We start from the raw sequence: 22,145 nt of genomic DNA, 5'->3' as shown, positions 1-22,145 counted from the left end.
TAATACAGGTCTAAAGGCGTGGTCGTTATTTTATAAAGAAAATAAAAATGGCGGAGATACTGACTATTAATAATGTTAGCTCCTCGCAAAAAATAATTATGTAGGTTAAATCATTTAAAAAATGCCAAAAAAAAAAACTCGATGCCTATTTTTTATACGAAAATTTGAAACATAACCAAACGACATTTAAACTTATATTATGAATATTTGTGATATAACCAATAGATGGATATTTTGATATTTGCTTAACTATTGTAAAATTGTGATTTAAATATTTGTAAACAGTGAATTTGTTACAGTTAAGGAAAATCCCATGTAAATAAACCATAATAAATAAATATGCATCTTTAAATTATATTGCATAATATAGTGATAGTATAATGTTTAAATGAAATTGAAGTTGCTATTTAAGACTTCCTAAAAAAACAAAACGCTAGAGTATCTTGACTATGTCTACTTGTTATTTTTACTATGTTATATATGTGATGTTGACTATACGAATACACTTAAGACTCTAACGTTCCTTCTTTAGAGTTGGTTTAACATTGAAACTATTTATAACAAATTGAATGTTGGTATATTTAACGATTAATTGTATAGCATTTTATTTTATTTTATTGAAGACCCGCTTGTATAGATGATTTTAACTTAAACATGATTTCGACAGGTATAATTATACTTATTTATCGGTATTTTCAGACTTAACGGAAAAAAAGGCTTGACCCATTTACTGGCTCAGTTTTACAAAAAAAAAAACAGTTTTTTCACTAAAGTAGACAACTGTCTTGACATGCTCGCGGTAGCTTCGTGAAATGCGGCCAGAGAAGTATGTTTCCATAATGTCTTAAAAGCTGTTATTTTCTAGGCATAATCTTTAACAAGACCAAAGCACTGTTGTTGGCCTCACTCACATCTATTACCATTGGACAGACTGCTGCAACTTTGTTTTGTTAAAATTGATTGACATTATTTTGGCGTTTAGTTGAACTAATGTGCGATCGCGATAAGGCCACCAAACTCTCCGTTCCACTCTAACTCAATTTTTTTTATAATTTTATGTTATTTATAATATTAAACCATGCAATATTAGTTGCAGAGACAATAGTATGTGCAATGTAGCGCTTCAAATGGAGACAAAATGACAGCTGTCAGTTGTAATCATGGAGGTCAGTGGTTGAGCCCCTTTAACGTCCCCTAGTTTTTGCAGGCTACGGGGTCTTTAGGTATCACCGTCCAAAATTATAATAATAGTGCTTATTTGGTTGTATGCACAAATTCAAAACTTACACTGGTTTTTGACTGAGACTTGGTTCCCAAATGGAATAGTACCTGGGCACCAAATGTTCTTGTGTCGTCACTGTTATAATTGACGTCAATTTTAGTTACGGGTTAGATTTTTTTTACAACAGAATAAGTACTTATGTTATAAGTATGTTTTTTTTAGTAATGTTTTTCAAAAAGACTACGTTTGTTCTATGTATTCAATATTCAATTTGCATTAAATACTCGATGTGATAATTAACAAATATAATGGCTAGTTTACACTGCACAAGTGCTCCACACAGTATATACTAGTTATTGCGCAAAACTGTAAATTTGTGACGTGAAATTTGATATAATTGACGTCATAAGAGCCAGCGAACATTTGAGGATCACAGTATTTTCCTATAATTATAGTGGCTAACACTCTTCCTTTGTTTGTTACAAAACGATATTTGTACCGAGTGCAATGAATTCATAACAACAATTTGATAGCAACGTCATAAATTCGTTGCGTTTTGTGTATCAATAGACTAACGGTTAAGTAAAATAGACTATGCAAAATATTATAAACTGGTTGTAACGATTTCGAGCTTTTAAACCGAGTTTTTTCGGTCGGAAAAACGCTTTTAAACCAGGTGTTTCCGTCAATTTTAGTATGACAATAGTGTTTCTATAATTCATATGATTGAGGTAAACAAGGATACTCAATATTAAGGGGATACTAAGGGCACTGCGCTATCTCGATGGAGCACTGTCTCAGTGTAAACAACGCTTAAGGACTACTAACGTTGACTAAGGAGGTGTTGTTAAAGCGGTTGTGTCCCACACCCGCTCTTGCTGATAGTTATAGTTGGCCGACTGAGGCACTTGAGAATACCTATAATTTGTAAATGAAAGGTGGTATTAATAAATATATTTTGTTTCTATTTGCGTTTCATTTTATTTGCTTGCTGTAACATAGCTTAACGAGTCGCGGAGCTGAAGTGGCAATTGGTGCGGCACATAGATTGGAGAACCAAAAACGTATACATTACCCTTTGTTTATAAAAAGACATGCCTCATGTGGCCGTCATTACACCGGCAACACCGCCCTTGAGACCGGAACACAGCAATGATGTTTGGCGGCAGAAATAACGATGGCGGACTACTTCCCCGGACCAGCTGTGGCACAAAAAGCTGCTACTGTATAGTATGAAGTGGATGGCGGCTTACGCTAGTGCACCCGATTTCTGCATATTGTTTTATAGTAGATATTTTATAGTATAGTAGATATTCTGCATATTATTTATAGTAGATTATTAGTATGTTTTTTTTTAATAAATAAATAAATATACTACGACAATACACACATCGCCATCTAGCCCCAAAGTAAGCGTAGCTTGTGGTATGGGTACTAAGATAGCTGTTGAATATTTTTTTATTAATATAATTCACATCAATACTTATAATATACAGATAAATACCCAGACACTGTACAACATTCATGTTCATCACACAAACATCTAGTCGGCCGTCGAATATTATGACATTAGTGTGTCATACTCAGAATGTTTATCGAAATTTATTAATTTAAACGAAACATATTTGGACGCTTAAACGATATTATACCATCATTTTACAATGTTCCTTGCGAATCAATTTTATTATTAAGTATAATTATGAATCGTCGTAAAAAGTAACATTTAAAATTCTGTGCAGCAGGTTAATGCACAATTTCCACAAAACACTAGCTACTACTACTAGATGACACTTTTATATACACATTTTGTACGAGTATATAAGTTTTTTACTAATATTCCTTATTCATCGGCAAGAATAAGATTGTCCAAAAAGTAAAGCAGAAAAAATAATAATATATAAATACTTCTAACGCCAATTCGATGTAAGATTTGTTTGCCTGGAAATAAGAATAAGAAAACATTTAAAATAATTAACAATTTTGGGATAAAATAATACCATATTTATGTTAGGATAACTGATTATTTACGTCTTATTTTTTATTTTGGCAAATAAAATAAAAATGGAAAATTGCATAGAGCTACATAAAATTCCATGTAGCTTATTTTAGTTTGCAACGTTCTGAAATCAATAAATGAAAAAACTGAACGAAATTAAAATGCAACAATTGAATGTTTTCGTGGTATAAAAGTTTATTTTTATCGACGATTAAAATTACTATGATTGTTTTGACTACGTAACTCAGCAAACAAAAATCGTTGTTTGGAATCTATAGAGAGCGTCCTCTGTAAGAAGCACCGTAGTTCTATATTGTAGTACAAATAAAATACTTAGTAGGAACCAGTGGGTAAGTTTCCTTAATATTCAATTTTGCATTCACACAGAGAATTTTGCATTCGCGCAGAGAATTTTGCATTCATGCAGAGTCAAGTGTTGTAAGTGACTAGGGAAAGATAATTATAAGTTATTTATGCAACTGCTGTATAATAAGGGGCATAATACCTAATTATCATCAGTTTCATTCAAGAGTTTATCTACATCCATAATATGAATCCGTTTTAGAAGATTCGGGAACAGTTAGCTTACCTATTGTAGTGGTGATTGTCATTTTGTATAGTGCAATTATTAAAATTCACTTTAATAATAACATGTGACTTGGGTGTAAAACTGGCGGGGATACGAATAAACAATTTTTTTTTTGACAGTGTTGGCGTTTTGGTGGTGAAATATATACAGGTGTTATTTTTTTTAATACATAAAGAATTTTACAGCAATCAAGCAGTGAGAACACAGATTATAGTGGGAATGTGGCTGTCTGTTGGGTACTCCCTTTGCGCAGAAGGAATTAAAAAAAGATCAAGTGTTATTATGAAATTCAGTACAACCTTTTATCATCCGTTTGGGATAATAGATAATAGGACATTGGGTGTTTTAATGTTGGTAATAAGCTTACTGTTTTCGAATCTTTTATAGAGGATTTAAAGGATGGGAGTAGATACATTCTACTTTTCTCTAGGTAGATTAGATAATTGTACAAAGGAAAAACAATGCGTTAGTTTAATTGCTTTTATTGACCAATTTTCTTTAAAATGTAAAAATGTCTACACTCAAATGGCTGTAAAAATCAGATTTTTAGGTATGGGTGTTTAATTACATTAGTTCTTGCAATCACAAATTTTGCTTTTTGTTTGTGGTACCTAAAACAAATAATTGATTAAAACAGAATGAGCAGAGCTTAGGTCGTAGTCCACCACGCTGGCCAAAAACGGATTGGTCGGCTTCACGCATCTTTGAGAACGTTATGAAGAGCTTTCCTTCATCGTTAAAGCAAATGATATTTAAATTCCTTAAATTAAAAACGCACATAACTTCTAAGTTTGTGGTGCGTGCGAGATCGAACACGGTCCCCCAATAGGGAGCCGTAGTCCACCACAGGGCTATCAAAACAACGCTCGACTCTTGTTGAGTCAATCATAGATAATCTCCTTTTTTTTTCGTTTTCCTTTCTGATGTACTCATAAGTATATATTGTATATTCTATTATTAATTTTTTTATTATATGGGTACGAATATGAAGTAAGTATATTTTATTTATTAATATTTATCTATTTTTGTGCTTTATGAATGAATAAATGAATGAATATACTTTTGTTGCACACCACAAAAAGTACATAAAAAAGAACAGTATAATAAAACAACGTATACAATTTGGCGGCCTAATCGCTTTATAGCGATTTCTTCCAGGCAACCAATGTTTAATTAATTTATTATTTAAATACTTATTATTTTGTGTACACGCTTACCCTTCTTAGAATCTTCATGTTGCTTTATATATGGTGTACAATTTAAATCAAATCAAATCATAATACACTGATTTGATTTGATTTAAATTGTCGACCTTAAATTGGCGCAGTGATCGCTGTGATCTATATTTGTACATACATACAAATATAGATCACAGCGATAAATGGGGATTTTCTTCACTTTATATCATCTGCATACCCTGTGCATACCTCTCTATGCACGCCACTGCTAGTTACCACCCTACCCACAAAGACAAAGATTTAACGTTCCGGCACGATGTCGCGTAGAAACCGATTAGTGGCATAAGTTAAATATATCTGCTCTATGGACTAAGGCCTTAACCTCTTCTCATTGTAGGAGAAGACCCGACCCTGTAGTGGGCCGGTACTGGGATTATAAAAAAATAAATATACTACGACAATAAACTCATCGACATCTAGCCCCAAAGTAAGCGTAGCTTGTGTTATGGGTACTAAGATAGCTGATGAATATTTTTATGAATAAATTACACATAAATACTTATAATATACATATAAACACCCAGACACAGAGAAACAATCAGGTTCATCATTTTCCAGTTGTGGGAATCGAACCCACGACCTAGGACTCAGAAAGCAGAGTCGCTGACCCCACGCCGGTCGGCAGTCAAATTATGATACCCTTACTGACTGCTTCAATACTTACAAGTAACTAGGTGATATTGGTCAAGGGCTCCGTAACTTACAGTGGAATTAAAATAAAAAAACACTAACCGGTTTCACTTTCCTTACGAAACCATCGCAAGGGTCACTGCCCCATAACAGCGCCTTGACCTTGTCCTTGAATTTGTAAAAGAGTGCAAAAAGGAAGGTCGTGCATCCTATGACCGGAACCCAGCCTTTGGCCCAGCCACCTCGGCCTGGAGACGAGCCCTGGAGCCCTGTCCACCCGCAGAGGGACGACGCTTCGGACTGTAGCGGAGGTATAGGATGGCTGCGCGAAGATTTCCGTTCCAATTCCTCAGCGCTGAAAATAGTATACAAGGTATTTCGGTGCTGGAACACCCGACCAATCATGAAATGAAATGAAAATATACATTATTATACATCATCGTCATATCCATCTTGTAATTACCGGCTACTATAGGGCACGGATGTCCTAACGCAATGAGAAGGCCGCCATGTGCCATGACCACCTAGTGCGTATTAGTGGACTCCACTCGCCTTTGAGAACATTATGGATAGCTCAGGCATGGAGGTTTCCTCACAATGTTTTCCTTCACCGTTGATATTTTAGTAACTAAAACGCATATAACTTAGAAAAGTTAGAAATGCGTGCTGGGATTCGAACTCCGCATCCCCAAAAGTTAAGTCAAAGTCATACCCACTGGGCTATCACCGCTTTTTTATTGTACACCAAAACAACAATAGTACAATAAGAGTAATAGTAATCAAATTACGCAGGTAGAAAAGTCGGCATTATTGTTAAAATGCGATATCTGCGAGGCAATGTGGAACAAGTTAAATTACTTATATAGGGCTGTACACAAAAATTGTTAAGAAAAAGAAATATGAATTAATATATGTTATGATATTAATTATGGCGTCCCCCAGGGTAGTGTTTTGGGTCCAACCTTATTTTTAATCTATATCAATGAACTGTGTAATCTAAAGCTACAACATGGACAAATCTTCTCATACGCAGATGACACTGCCATTGTGTTCACTGGCAACTCTTGGGAAGAAGTTCACAGTCATGCTGAGAGAGGGCTCAGGGACATTTCTAAGTGGCTGGTATGGAATCTTTTGACGCTTAATACAGAAAAAACTAAATATATGTGTTTTACTATCCGTGAATGTACACAACCAGGTCAACATCTTAAACTTAAGATTCATACATGCGGACAGTTACGCAATGACGCGATCTGTGACTGCCCGGTTATACAGAAAGTTTCGACTATTAAGTACCTCGGTGTAGTGCTAGATCAACGAATGACTTGGTATTTTCATATAGATTTAGTCTCTAACAGGATCAGGAAACTAATATGGATATTCAAAAGCCTGAGACATATAGCTTCTAAAAAAATTTTGAATACGGTGTACATAACTCTTGTTCAATCAATTATATGCTACTGTATAACAGTCTGGGGTGGTGCAGCCAAAACGAAATTTATTGAGCTAGAGAGAGCCCAACGATCTCTTTTAAAAGTAATGTTCTTTAAATCTTATCTGTTCCCTACTTCACAACTCTACTCCACCTCTGGGATACTTTCAGTCAGGCAGCTATATGTTTTGAACATAGTTCTTAGAAGGCACAAATCTTTACCGTTTATAGCTTTAAATAAACGTAATCGATTTGTTGTGGCAAAACCTCTTCGCACCAGAACTGTTTTTGCGCGAAATCAATATTTCTCGCAATCAAGTTACTTATATAACACGATTAACAGAAAACTTAAAATATATCCGCAAAAATTGCATGCATGCAAAGAAATATTAAATAAATTTCTATTAACATTAAATTATAATGAAGTGGAATCGCTATTAAAACGCATAATTTAATATTAAAACAATTATAGAGGTTAAAACACACACACACACGCACGCACACGCACACGCACACGCACACGCACACGCACACACACACACACCCACACGCATACTCACACCCTCACGCATACTCACAAACACGCACGCGAATTACTTTACACTTTAAATATATTGTAATGTCATTTTTCTTTAATGTTCATTTTTTAGTTAACTTAATTTCTTCTGTTAAGATGTCTATTATTTTTAATATCAACTCAAATATTTTTGTTTGTATACCTACCCTCGTTTTTATGTTTATTTCTTGTTATGGAAGAGCGGTGTCTTCTGACACAGGGGTAGTAATACTACCCTTAAAAGAAGGCTCCAGCCATTAGTGTTTAAAGTAATTTTATTTACCCAAATAAACTATTTTTATTTTTTTTTTTTTTATATGTGGTTTTTATTATATAAGTAGGTACATAATATTAGATCATAAATACAATAAAATGAGCCAAAAACCAAAAAATGACGTATGGCCGCTAATGATAAATTACATCATCCGCAGCCTATTAAAGTCACACTGCTGGGCTAGTCTCTCGTAGTAGAGACGGTTGTAGAGCCCACACCCACAACGCTGATCTAATGCGTGTGTTGGTGGGCTTTAAAGACTAGTACCTAAGTGATTATAACCGGAACAAACATGTTAACGTGCTCTCCGAGACACGAGGGTGGATTTTGGCTCTTGTCGGTTCCCAAACAAATAACAATAGACATGATTTTTGGCCCATTTTCAAGGAACTTTCCGTGGGCGAGTCTGACTCGCACTTGGCCGGTTTTTTATTTGTTTCCACGGACCCTTCTCATACACAGTAGCACAGTAATATAATAACTCTAAAATGAATTCTTAGACTTAATTGTAAACAAAAATACGCACCAATCGCACATTTCCTTTATTAGGATAGTCAAAATTCTATTTAGGTAAAAAAAGCATTTTACAATAATTTTTGAGCTTCCATCTTCAGGAATAACATATTTCTATTTATTGAATAAACAAAGTGACACATTTTACCAATTCAACTATTATCCAGACAGTAGGTTGATATTGTGACAGAATAAATTCAGACAGATTGGCACTTTTTTGTTTTTATGCGGCCTTCTTTCCGTGAATTTGGCACTGAAATTTTAAGAAATAGGTTACAACGAACATTTCCCAGTTGTCAGATTGGTGGTAAGACTATAGTATAGGCGAGTAGTAGGCGGCGAAAAAGGATCTTTATGATAACAACTTCCTTCAAACGAGCTACTATAATCAGAAGACGAAATACTTTATTGCACACAAATATCAAAATATACATAATATAAGAATTATAGGCATGCGTGCTCTCCGAGGCACGGGGTGAACCACTGCCAATTTAAAAACTCCATTGGTACTAAGAATTTATTTATAGGCAAACTCAACACCCCTCGGCGAGACCGGCAGGGTGATAACGTATCTCGCGACAGCAATGCGACAGGCGTAAATCTTGCAATCACTGCTGTCAAACGTCACTTTTGTTTATTTATTGTATGGAAAAGTGACGTTTTACAGCAGTGATTGCAATATTTACGCCTGTCGCGAGATATGTTATCACCCTGCCGGGGATCGAATCTAGGACTTCGTGATCTGCAGTCAAAAATGCTTACTACGAGACCAAGGAGGCAGCTTAGATATACAGAGAATGTACCAAGGAAGGACCGCCTTTCTCGCAGGAGCAGACATAGATCGCTGCACCGTAATTGTAGTTGGCTTTAGCGTTGGCGCTGCCGCTCAGCACCTTGTAGAGCAGCACCAACAGCCCAGCACTGACCACCACACCCGCCGTCAGCGGCACCCAGGTGTCGCGGCTGCTCATACTACCGATATCTATACCAAAGTTCACAGAATTAAGAACATACAGAATCCGCGTAGACGGCTAATATTGAAGCATCAAAAACCACTCCACTTTAGTAATGCTACTAGACTGGCAGTTAGTCACTTTATTCATTTAGCAGTTGACAGTAATTATTTTACCTCTGAACGTATACCATAAAATGAGGAAAATGTGAAAAGTTTGTGAGCTGTGTGAAGTGAGGCTTGCTGGGTGCTAGAGACGTCTCCTGTGTTTTTGGACACAATGCACTGCATGCAATAAGCCAGAATTCGGATACTGCATGTTCTTATTGTTAGCAAGGTTAAAATACGCTGGAGACAAAAATTGAATATCCCCAGATTACATCTTATTTCTTTTATTAAGGGATAAACTTAACGTGTCCACGAAGGCCGAAGCCTCGGAAGTTAAAGACGTGCTGGTAGGCGATTTATCATTCGGTTCACTATTTGTTCGTAAAATAATGATAATATATAAATGCTCATTATATAACAGATCAGGCAGATAAATACTTAACGATGAAAACATAGGTATAATTAAAGAACTTACTTATTACTTATTTTCATACTCTGCTTATATCACTTGACAGCGATGACAACTATCACCCAAGTTTGATCTAATGTTAATTTAGAACCGTAATGGTAAATGGTTGTATTCTCATTGGATGGACCCGTAGATACGTAGATATGTCTAGGAAATAACTAGTGATTATATTATCTTTTCCGTAGATGGAATTTTAGAACAAAGAATATAACAGAACTACAAAAAGAGGATACCTACAATAGAGTTTAAGTATCCCTATTGATCTAGGAACAATAAAAAATGCTACCTAATTTATCAACTAACGATGTCAAAGGGCAGGTTCTCATTATCATAATCATGCCGCCAAACGATTTATAGTTTCGGTACGATGATAGAAGTGCCTTACCCTCATCGATATAAATCTATGAAGTCGTTGCTTACCCCTAATCACAGAATTAAAGCACTGAGATCGTGTACAAGACATTGAATATTATTGAAGCATCAAAAACCACTCCACTTTAGTAGTTTTTCCCGAACAGACCGTTTATACATTCATTCATTCAATTCATTCATATATTCCATTTAGCAGTTGACAGTACCTACCTAATTATTTTAACTCTTATAACTATAATGATCTTAAAGTTTACCATAAAATGGGGAAAATGGGAAAAGCTTGAGCTAGTACCATTCTGGGGGTGTAAAGTAAGATGTGCGCGGAGCGTTTTCACTGTTTTTAGACACATTGACATACAACAATGGCTGAATGAGGGTTCTGTATGTTCTTTACTCTGGGCCCCTAACGGGTGATCCCACTACCGTCATTACTTACCACCAGTTGAAATTGCAGTCAAAGTCTAACTCGTACTGTCGTCGTCTGTGGAATAAAAACACTACCTGCACGGGCGGGAGATAAAAATTATATCCCCTGATAAGGAACATAGAATATGGATTTATTATACATATTACACATATATTATTTGGATATTATTTCCACTTGTGCGCCAAGTGTGAGTTGATACAGCTGGGGGAGAAGGTAAATTTTTATCCATTCCCCGGGGAGACAATTATCTCCTGCCCATGCTAGAAGCCGTGCCGGTGTTCAGCTTCTGTAATTTTCAAGAAATTCATAGGTACCCACTATATCATATTTTCGTTTTAAATAAAAATAGCGATGTACTTTTGTACTTTTTTTATTAGTTTCTTGTACAAAATAATAATTATTATTATATGTACCTATAAGTACATAAGAATTAAACTTACAAATAAAAATAGGTATATATTTTATATTTGATATTTTTTAGTTTGTTTTCGAATTTTGCACCTTTTTGAACTTTGATTTTGATGTTATTTCCCTGGTGCTACCTTCGCGGAAATTTTAATTTAATGTAATTAAAAAGTATTCTTCTTGCCCTTAACCCTAAAGCCGTCTACTCACTCGCGCGCGAATCACGGCGCGAATCGCGACGCGAAGCGCGGCGCGATTTGGAGCAAGAACTGCCAACAGTCCACACTCGCAGAGGTTCGCGCCAGGCTCACAGTATAGTTTGCGCTCTTGACGCGAGCCCTTTGTCGCGGGACAAAAAACCGACAATTTTCGGGGAACACAGCGCGAACGAGTCGCGAAGCCGCGAAGAATATGTGAATCGGATCTACACTCGTGTTCGCGGGTGCTTCGCGCCTTCGCGCGCGGTTCGCGCGCGAGTGAGTAGACGGCTTTACAGCAAGATCAAAAATAAATATGGAAGTGATAAATATTATGGTCAAAATTAATGGATAGAATTTGTAACAACTTTGCTTAGTTATAGATTAATTTCCTTTAAGCCATTATAAATAAATCTCCTAAACATTTCTTCTTCTTTGCTTCTTTGGCTTTTAGGTGTGCCAAATCGGCACGTTGTACTTCGCCAATGTCACGTATACTTAGAAGATCCACTAAGGTGATTGTCAAAAGGTAAACATTATATAACTATAGCACTATACTTTTTATAAATCTTAGTATTCCAAAATACTCCTAAACATTTCAATGTCTATTAGTTAAATTTATTGTCAAATATAAAATGTAATAAAAAACTAACCAAAATAGATTTATCGAGAGTTCCACCTCTCTTCAAAGGATATATATTATATCCGAATTAGGTTCATTGATGACAAATATTAGAGAAAGCCTCCTCCTTATGAACATTTTATAAGAAGTATTGATATGTATTGTATTCTTCAGGGGTTAAAAGATATTTTGCGACCAATTTATAATTGTACGAGTTCTCGAGTATTGCTATCAAGGCACTAATTTTGCGTTTATACTCATTTTTTATGTTACTGTTCAAATTTTCAATCATATTGTGATTTTTATTCCAGAAGTATGGTATATTTCCCCTATCCATAGCTATGTAGAACTTGTTCACCATATGTTTGAACAAAGTTGCAATGTCGTTTTGCTTCCAAAAAGTGGGGTCGGTGGTTTTCTTATCCTCGATTTCCCAGAAGAAAAGCGTTTTTATGTAATAACTGGCTATCTTGTTCATGCCTTGGGCATCGCGAAGTTTTTTCATCTGAAAACAATATAATATACTTTATTTCATATTACAACTATTTTTGTATAGAGATATGCAGTTGAAAGGTCCTCAAATTTGGGTGGTTTACATGACCATTCGTATTTTTACGCAGAATCGTTTTTCATTCACGTTCTAACAAAACAAGCGATTTTATAATTTCTAGTGATTGTACTTATACTTGGAGGAAATATCAATTTTACAAATTTAAAATGCATATAAAAATTTTGGGAACAAACAGAATTTAAACCCGCGACTCTCTGGCAATCACGGCCTGAGCGCTTTGACCTCTTAAGTTACAGATCTCCTTCTGACGATGCCGAAATTAGTATATGCATTTATATCAGTCTTATAGCGACTATAGCGCCATCTAGTAGGAAACATTGTAGTTTCGATACACTTTTCAAAAGGTCCATATTATAAAAAAAAGAGAGACGCAGGTTTAAATACTGTCGGTTCCGAAAATTTTCAAATGCATTATAAACTAAAAACAACCGATTGACCGATTTCTGCCATATTCAGTGGAATTAGGTTATTTCTGTCGACCAACCCTGTGCCTCTGAAAACCATACATGTGATCCTGATCGATAAAGCCACCCTCATTGTGGCAGTGTGAGCATGTGCTCTACAGGTCTCTGCTACGAGAGATGAGACCAGCTGTGGGACGCTTATGAGTAAACACTTACCAGACGGATAGTCTGTCGTAAACTGTAGGTATTGTTAAGGAGTTGCTTCTCCTGGTCTTGCAGAGCAATACGCCACGAGCGCTGCTCGTCGAACGTGTTCTGACCACTCTTGTTTGGCTTCGGCACCACCATCCAGAAATCTCTGCGACACTCCATCGGAATCCTGCGGTAGCTTCTCCCCTCCAGCCACCTGTTCTCGGGGAACTTGAGCGCCGGCACGAGATCCACGTCCAACCTAAATAAACCTGCTTCAATGATTATTGTCCAAGCTGGTCCACCTGAAGATGTGCGGATCGTATATTGCACGCCATCCACCACGCACACCGGTAGACCATTCTTTGTTTGGAATTGATTCAGACCTCTGTTGGCTACGCTTTTGAACCAGTCTGTGAATTTAGAACGGAGTATGTAGTTCCTGTCGTCTAGCCACTCGTAAGCGGTTCTATTGATCAGGCAGTCGTGGCCGTCGCGGATCAGTATTCTCTGGTACTGTGTCCCTGCGCGGAGCTGTACGAATCCCGGGTACTTCGGTTCGATGACGATATCGCTCTCCTCCGGATTCGCAAGGTCTCTGTGCATGTTGACCGGCACGTCGATTACGATATCCATGTCAAACTCATCCGGCTTCTGTATACGGAGGCGATCGTAGTGACTGCCAGCGAATTGTACCTAGAAAGTATCGGAAGCATTACACGATTTTTTTCGCTTTAAAATCTCATAATGTGAAATAATACTGCGTTATGCCACATTTATTAATATAAAGGCCCTAAATGTCTTGATACTCGGGTCGACGACGTCTAGGACCATGTATATCGTACGACTCGTTGTCTGGCGATCTTTTTCGTCCACGTTATTTAATCGACGCATCTATTTCGGAGTTTGTAAGCAGAGGCTTAATAACTTTGTATTTAAGTATATCATATCAAAAAAAAGGAAAAACTGTGGTAGATTAGAAGTGTACTTATGCAGTGATACTACATCGTTAGTCCACGCAGTCGCCTAAATCAAGTTTATAATCTGTGACATCATGTAAGGAACAAGTCGTAATTCGCTTCTCGGAAGACATAGTTATGCCGTTGTATTTAATCGTAGTTTGTCGAACTCCCTGGCGCAGCAGCGAGTGCTGTGGTTAGTCCCGGATTCGATCCAGGCGGATGCAATTTGGGAATTGATAATATGCCAAATCTTAGGATTTTCTCTAGTCTGGTCTGGTGGGATCGTCTTCGGCCGTGCCGCCAAGCGATTTAGCGTTCCGGTACGATGTTGCTTAAAAACTGATTACGGGATGGGCTTAATATAACTGCCACCGGTGAGATTGCGGTCAAGGGCTAACTTGTAGTGGAATGGAAAAGTATAACACTTGTCGCAGGATAGTCCCCTAGTGAATACGGGGCTTAAGGAAGGTTTTCAAAATAAAATAAAAAATCTAAATTTGACGTTATGCAGATGACAATAATTTATGAGCATTTCTTGTAATAATAATAATATTTCTTTATTTGGTAACTATGACCCATCTACACTTTTATATAACAATAAAAACGGAACTACATCAAAAACCTTACACGAGATATTAATATTAAATAAATAAATAAATAAATATACTACGACAATACACACATCGCCATCTAGTCCCAAAGCGTAGCTTTTGTTATGGGTACTAAGATAACTGATGAATATTTTTTATGAATAATATACATAATACCCTGGGTTTCCCTTCCGCCTATTGAATTCGATGGTGTAACAATTCCTTATTGTGTTAATGTTAAAAATCTAGGTATTTATCTAGATCAAACCTTAAGTTGGACACATCATCTGAAAGAGGTCAGTAGAAAAACCTTTGCAGCTTGGGTTCTTTGTTTCTTGGGTGCTTTGGGTTCTTTGCGTCGCCTTCGTTCTTTTCTTCCGATTCCTACCAAAATTATGCTCGCACAAACTCTCCTCCTTCCCATTATTGATTACGCTGACGCAAGCTTTGTTGACTTAACTGAAGACCAGTTAAATAAGCTTGAGAGTCTTCAAAATACTAGCATCCGGTTCATATTTGGATTGCGCAAATATGACCATATTTCCCAATTTCGGTCTCGTCTCAAGTGGTTACCAATCCGACTTCGCCGGAATTTGCATATTCTTTCTATTCTGTACTGTATCTTGTTCCATCCTTCTACTCCTGTTTATCTCAAAGAGAAATTTGTATTCACAGGGCCTCCTGAGGATGCTCGCTCTACGAGGAGGTTTATCCTGAAGGTGCCTGGTCATAAGTCCTCTTTTTTCCACAAATCCTTTACGGTTCAGGCCGTTACACTTTGGAACGCCCTGCCGTTAGAGATTCGTGAGGCGCAAACGATCGGCATTTTTAAGAAACAAGTGAAGGATCACTACTTGTCTGTATCGGCCGGACATTGATGGGAATGATCACTGTATTCTTTTTTGTTTATTTCGTTTTCTACATATTTTTGAGGGTTCTTTTATTTTATTATTTTTTTTTTTTTTTAATTAAGTATTTATAGTAGCGTATTTGTATGTTTATATGTTTGTATATATGTATGGAACATATTTTATATTTATGTACATATCGTTAATATGTTATGTTTAGTATATACTGTTTTATGTTTTTTTTTTTTTATTATTTATTTTTTTATGTTAATTTAGTTTCAAGTCCTAATATTTAATTTTGTTTGTTGTACCACCTACTTTTTTCTTATAACATTTTCTTGTATGCCTTTGGTTGCCTGGAAGAGATCGCTATTTAGCGATAAGGCCGCCAAATTGTACGTTCTACCTTATTGTGCTGTTGTATTTGTATCTCTGTAAATTTTCTCTGTGGTCTACAATAAAAGTGTATTCATTCATTCATTCATTCATAAATACTTATAATATATACGTAAACACCCAGACACTGAAAAACATTCATGTTCATCACACAAACAATGTCCAGTTGTGGTAATCGAACCCACGGCCTTGGACTCAGAAAGCCGGGTCGCTGCCCACTGCGCCAACCGGCCGTCAAATATACAAAAAGTTACAAATTAGAATTTGTAAGTAGACTGTTTATATCCACTTTTTGTTTATTAGCTTACTCACGTTGCTGCTGTATCTCTCATAGTATTTGTCGACTTGCTTCATATAGCGGTGTAGTCGTCCAAACACCTCGGTGAACACATTGTAGTGAAGCTGGAAGTCTTCCTTCTTCAACGCGATGTAACGCACGTAGATGTCCGCCAGTAAGGAGTTTAAGTTGGTTATGGACGGCCTCGCTGGGACTTGAGACCGGGATATCGCACTATACCCGAGATACAATTTTTTTAACTAATTAAATTTGGACTTCTGGTTTAAATCAGGGACATTCAACTTCTAACGTTAAGTATCGCTCCCAGTTATTATCGCTAAAGTGTAATAATAATCATCAAAACCCACCAACCCACAATGGGGCAATGCAGTGGCGTGCACAGAGTTATTTACCCTGGTAATCATGCATACAGCTGGAAGATCAAAAAATCCTCCTCGTGTACGAGTTATATATCAATTTTAGGGTAGCCAGTGCTTTTGTGCATTCATGAAGTGCACGCCACTGGGGCAATGTGGCCACCTCTAAACCTTAATCTCCCTCTATCCTTCCGGAGCATGGTCGTCGTGATTATAAGTAGGAGGTCTCAGGTTGGATTCCCGACGAGGGCAATTTGGGAATTTATAATTTCCGAATTTTCCCCGGTCTGGTATGGTGGAAGGCCGTGGCTAGTTTCCACCTTAACTACAACGACGTGCCGCTAAGTTATTAAGCGTTCCGGTACGATGTCGCTTACTTTGTGAAATTGCAGGCAAGGCCTAAACTTGTGTAGAAAAAAAAAAAAGAAAATAAATAAAAGATAATAATTATACCCATATGGGCTTTGATTTTATTCATTAACAGGTATTAGAGATAGCGGGAGAGACACGATTTACCGAGGTAACATAAAATATCTAGTCTGGTTAGTATACCAACAGCATGCTGAACAGTACTCAAGAATCGATCGTATTATTAGGATATATAAACTCACAGGCATGCATGCAGGTTTCCACACGATGCTTTTTTACACATAATTTATGACATTATGGTTTTTCCACCGCTTTTATTTACTACGGTTAATCGCGAATTCTTCCAAATTCAATTTTTTTAGGTTCGTACCTACCCGAGTACGAGGTCCTGAGTTCGATCCCCATAGGGGTCAGTTTGGGAATTTTCAATAAGAGGCTGGGAATACGCATAGGTAACGCATTTCATTGATAACATATCTAAAGTTGCTTTAATGTAGGTACAGTACGCGCGGCGAGAGTTTGGCTTTGACCTTCGGGTGGAGGGGATTACTGCGCATGGGTACTGTCACGCACACAATACTTTTCCTTTTTTATGTACCAGGTTGGATATTTGAGTGGGTCAAAATTCATGTACAGTGGTAATAATGCTAGAAAATAATACGAAATAGATAAACTTCTTCATTTATTAAAACTATTGATAGTTATTTTACTTATATAAAATGTTTATTTCCTTTTAAAGTTTACAGAGACAGCGATGAAAATTCTAAATAATTGTTTTTTAATAAAATTATTTATTCCAAGATACATATAAAATTGGTACATACAAACAAAAGAAAACTTAAAATAATTATTAAATACAAAAGTTAACATTAAAAAAAAGTCTTAGCAGCAGTGCTATTCAGATTCTGAGTCAGTTAAAGGTTTAACGCCTTCTATGAAATCACCGCATGGTCCAGTGGTGCTGCCGCGACACGAAATTGTGCAACGTCTTTTGCTTGTTGAGGGTCCGGGTTCAGGGCTTCCTCGGTTGCAGTTGTCATCATCATCATCTTCATAACCATCATCAGAATCATCGTCTTCGGAACTATCATCGACGCGAATTATAAATTGCTCGGTAAGTAAATCAACTACATGGTCACTCTTGACGTACTCTTCTTCTATATCTTTTACCTTTTTACATATTTTTCCCCATTCCTGGGCACCCATTAAGGATACTTTTTCTTTGATAAGTTTGGTACATTGTAAATTCCATTTAACATTTTTGCTAGCTACATATTATTTAATAGTAGCCCATGCCATTTCTATGGGGTTGAGATCTGGATGGTAAGGCGGTAATCTCAATATGCTATGGTTTGCTTCTGCTAAAATTTGATCTATTGAAAAAGTTTTAAATCTTTCTTTATTAGCTTTTATCAAGTTGTGCAATTGTGGCTTGAGCATTGTTGAATCATATTGTATGCCTTTATCAGTTAGCCAATTCTGCATATCGGCTTTTTTTTGGTATTGGAGGACGGTGCTAAATCCCATTGTTTATTGTGGTATGAAGCGTTGTCGACAACCACTACAGAATTGGGTGGTAGGTTGGGAATTAATTGTGTCCTAAGCCATTTTTCATAATTCTCGTAATTCATGTTGTCGTGATAGTCCCCTGTTTTGGTGCCGGCTTTAAAAGTTAATAAAGCATTTGGTATAAACCCAGCTTCAGATCCTGCGTGGACTATCACGACTCGTTGTCCTTTAGAAATGGGTTTTTTTAGTCCTTCCGTAGGGCCATCGCTCGAGGCTTTGGTTGTTGAGTGCGATGAATCTACGTAGGATTCATCTGTGTAAACAATGGGTCTTCCTTCTTGTCGATATTTTCTTATTTTACTTAAATATTCAATGCGTTGTAATCGGATATTCGATGTTTCTATTAGTCATTTACGGTTGTTTTCTGTTTTTTTCCAGCGAAATCCTAACTCCTTTACAATTACACGAAGACTTGTTTCTGACCCTTTAAAGTTTATATCTTCCTCAAGTTTCTTTTTTAGTTTCCCAATGGTGGGAAGTTCATTATTCGTCTTGTGAAAATTGTGTATACATCTTGTTATAATACCTTGGTCAAAATTATCAATATTCGTAACTGGTTTAGTTCTGGGACGTTTTTTTCCAGGTGTTCTGAAAGTAATTAGCAAATCGGAACTCTTGGCTTGATTTGAAGTCTTAGTGGCCTCCGATGTCCGTTTTTGAATTTTAGCTAATTTACTGACTACACAATTTAATTTAGAAACAGTTTCCGTTTTCATTACCTGCATAGTCTGTATAGTTTGGTTATTCTCCGACTGACTGAGTAAAGAAGCAACTTTCTCAATCTGACTTCGAATTTGCTTCAATGAATCCACACATTCGTCAGCTTCTTTCTTTAAAAAGCAATTCACGTCATATATCATTTTCCGTGCTTGCCTTTTTAAAACAATGTTTTTTTTACGCATTTTCAAACCATTTTTAATATTTAACAAAAAAAACTTAACTGACAAACTTAAACAAACAAACTCAACAAATAATAACAATCGACAACAATAAACAATTAACGAAAATAGCAATTCACTTGTGAACGTGATTGTACAACAGGAGTGCGCGGTACGTCGTATCGATGCGAGAGGCAGGGAACGACTGGAGCGCCAATCAGAGCACCGCGTGCGCCTACACACCCGCCCCACACCCCGCTAATTGCCCGTTGATACCCAATTTCTGATTTCTGCGCAATAACGGTCAAAGCCAAACTCTCGCCGCGCGTACTGTACTAACCTCTCCGTGGTAGTTGAGTTTTCTGTTATCGCTTGCAGGGAATCCGCTAAACTGCTAAGGAAGCCTTTCCGCTCTCGGACGACTTGCTGCGACGAATTTGGTGTTGCGACTGACGACGACGCTGGCTCCGAATTTCTTGTCAGCCAATACCTATAAGTTATAAGATTTCTGTTTACATTACTGATTTAATAAAATTAATATTACACTGGCACCTACTTCGATGTTATTGGTCCGAAGCTTTCAAGATCTGCACTGCACGCATTTTCGGCAGGCTGGCAGGAGAAAAACATGATATACCCCCTACTTGAACGCGATGATCTCAGGAACTACTGGTCCGATTCCTATAGAGGAAGGCTTTAGGCTATGTAGCATCACGCTAAGATCAATAAGAGACGAGGTAGCATCAATGAAGAATGTTTTAAAATCCGGTGTTTATGTTTTCCTTTAGAGAGCTTCCTCTGCGTGCGCTGCATAAACGGTTAAAGCTTCGATAAAATCATGTATGGCCAAAGTGGTTCCCCTTTAAAAGTTCTAAAAAAGTCCGCGACATCATGTTCATCTTTTAAGGTTGACTTTTACGCGGATGAAGTGGCGAGGGACCGCTAGTATTAGATAAAAAGTGTGTGTCAGCTCCGACGCACGCCTGGAGTTTACTCCTTAAGTAGGATTGTCGAAACATATACAAAAAGAGTTTATTTAGCCGAATAAAGATGAATACCATATGAAAGGGTAAATTAAAAATCCTGTGCAATTTATTCACACGCGGCGGAATTGTAACTACTAAAAAGTAGCCTACGGGAGATTGAGGTGGATGTAGAGTATCAGAACTATTAGGATAAATGTAATGTTTATTATTTAGTTTCCATGGTAACAAGAATAGGAAAAAAAATGTATAATGTTTTCTATCTCACTCTGTCCCATATATTTATGCGTTTGTTTCTTTACCTAGATAATATTCGGTATTCTTGGCAACTTAAATCGGAAAAATAAGTTAATTACACGAAAGCGCAAAGCGAAAACGTAACGAGGTCATTCATCAGTAGATTTTACTCCTCACTTTTTTCTCATACCGGGCGCCTTATATATGAAAATCGATTCTTAAGGAGTAAACTCTAAAAAAATATTGTATTAAATACCCCAGGCCTCCGACAACGGCTGCCGCGCCAGCCCCCTTCAGCCACCAGCCCAAACCGCCACCATTGTTTCCACCATTCCCGTTCCCGTTTCTGTCTCTATCAGGACGACCGCTCATCGTGGATTATCTAAATGGTAATTTTTTTTAAATTTTAATACAAGTTCCTCACAAACTCACCTGCACAGCTATTATGGGCAGGAGACATTTTTCTTCCACAGCTTTGTAAACTCTCCGACCATTGGCGCACAGGCCAATGTAATAATATACCTACGTGTAATAATAAACGGGGGTAAACTTCTATTCCCCGTTCCCATACATTGCCGTTAATTTTATCACTTATCCGTAACCGCAACCGGCCCCAACGGCTTAACATACCTCTCCCATTCATCGGTTATTAACAAAGAATTTTTGATCTACCCCGGGAATAAAACCCAGGACCTTCTGACCTCTCGACCAACGTCGTAAATTTGTGGATAGATATTCCTACACATCGTCAGTTTATAGTCGCGAAGGTGTGATAAAACTCCATACTTCAATATTATTTACTATTCAATTACCTACATATACCTACACTACCTATGGGCGCTTACAAATTCGTTCTTTTCCATAAACAAGTTGCATTTCATATATATTTTTATTTACATAGTTGCCTATAATGATCACTAGCACTTCGGTTTATATTACTTAGGTACACTTCCTTATCACTATCAAAATGTTTCGAAGAAATTACTATCTGCATGCTAAGCAGAAACGCAGGTTTGAAATTACTAACAACACTTAATGATTTCAACGTGAATTCTGAATACCTACTGATTGTGATTAGTGAATACAAAGCAGTGGATATAATATGATAATATTAAATATAAAGGTGCCTACCATAGATATAATACCTAACTGTCCTCAAGATAGCAGAAACCGGAAAGTCCCAGTCAAAGACAAACTCGCAACGAAACATCCTAGATTCGCAATCATACTTCACCACAGACTAATAACCTATTAATCCGGCGCGAGGGCTCAACGTTTGTATTTGTATTCTACTAACACAATTGCGTCATTATGGTTATCCGACGGCGAGCCACTGATACACTATTGAAACATTTGGCATTGGCATTATTTGGCTTACAATCCAAGGTCACCCCTAGAAAAACTGTGGATTTCTCCCTTTTAATCCTTTCTCCGTCAATCAATCTTCCTCACATTTTGTAAAATAAATTCCACACTGTTTTTTTTAGAATTTA

At 36.9% G+C, this 22,145-nt stretch overlaps 2 protein-coding genes across 6 annotated transcripts; both read right to left on the bottom strand.

Moving 5' to 3' along the window:
- Positions 1-4,273: 4,273 nt before the first annotated feature.
- On the bottom strand, positions 4,274-9,768 carry LOC120625795. Its single transcript, XM_039893006.1, has 4 exons — positions 9,254-9,768; positions 8,464-8,703; positions 5,778-6,030; positions 4,274-4,418 (listed from the first exon to the last, which is right to left on the bottom strand). The coding sequence occupies exons 2-4, from the start codon at positions 8,472-8,474 to the stop codon at positions 4,377-4,379; spliced, it is 306 nt and encodes a 101-aa protein (XP_039748940.1). The 5' UTR covers positions 8,475-8,703; positions 9,254-9,768; the 3' UTR covers positions 4,274-4,376.
- A 1,861-nt stretch (positions 9,769-11,629) lies between these two features.
- On the bottom strand, positions 11,630-22,121 carry LOC120625697 (cyclic GMP-AMP synthase-like). 5 transcript variants are annotated; one of them, XM_039892836.1, is made up of 6 exons: positions 21,784-22,121; positions 20,909-21,034; positions 19,773-19,922; positions 16,275-16,473; positions 13,194-13,862; positions 11,630-12,507 (listed from the first exon to the last, which is right to left on the bottom strand). In XM_039892836.1, the coding sequence occupies exons 2-6, from the start codon at positions 21,022-21,024 to the stop codon at positions 12,142-12,144; spliced, it is 1,500 nt and encodes a 499-aa protein (XP_039748770.1). In that variant the 5' UTR covers positions 21,025-21,034; positions 21,784-22,121; the 3' UTR covers positions 11,630-12,141. The 5 variants fall into 5 exon arrangements, with proteins under 5 accessions (XP_039748770.1, XP_039748771.1, XP_039748768.1 ...); XM_039892837.1 differs by lacking the exon at positions 21,784-22,121 and adding an exon at positions 21,600-21,746 and having other exon boundaries at positions 19,773-19,907; XM_039892834.1 differs by lacking the exon at positions 21,784-22,121 and adding an exon at positions 21,465-21,745.
- Between the last annotated feature and the right edge of the window lie 24 nt (positions 22,122-22,145).

The sequence above is a fragment of the Pararge aegeria genome, chromosome 8 (assembly GCF_905163445.1).
Source record: "Pararge aegeria chromosome 8, ilParAegt1.1, whole genome shotgun sequence".
Lineage (NCBI taxonomy): Eukaryota > Metazoa > Arthropoda > Insecta > Lepidoptera > Nymphalidae > Pararge > Pararge aegeria.
This window is presented reverse-complemented; position numbering and strand designations above follow the sequence as displayed.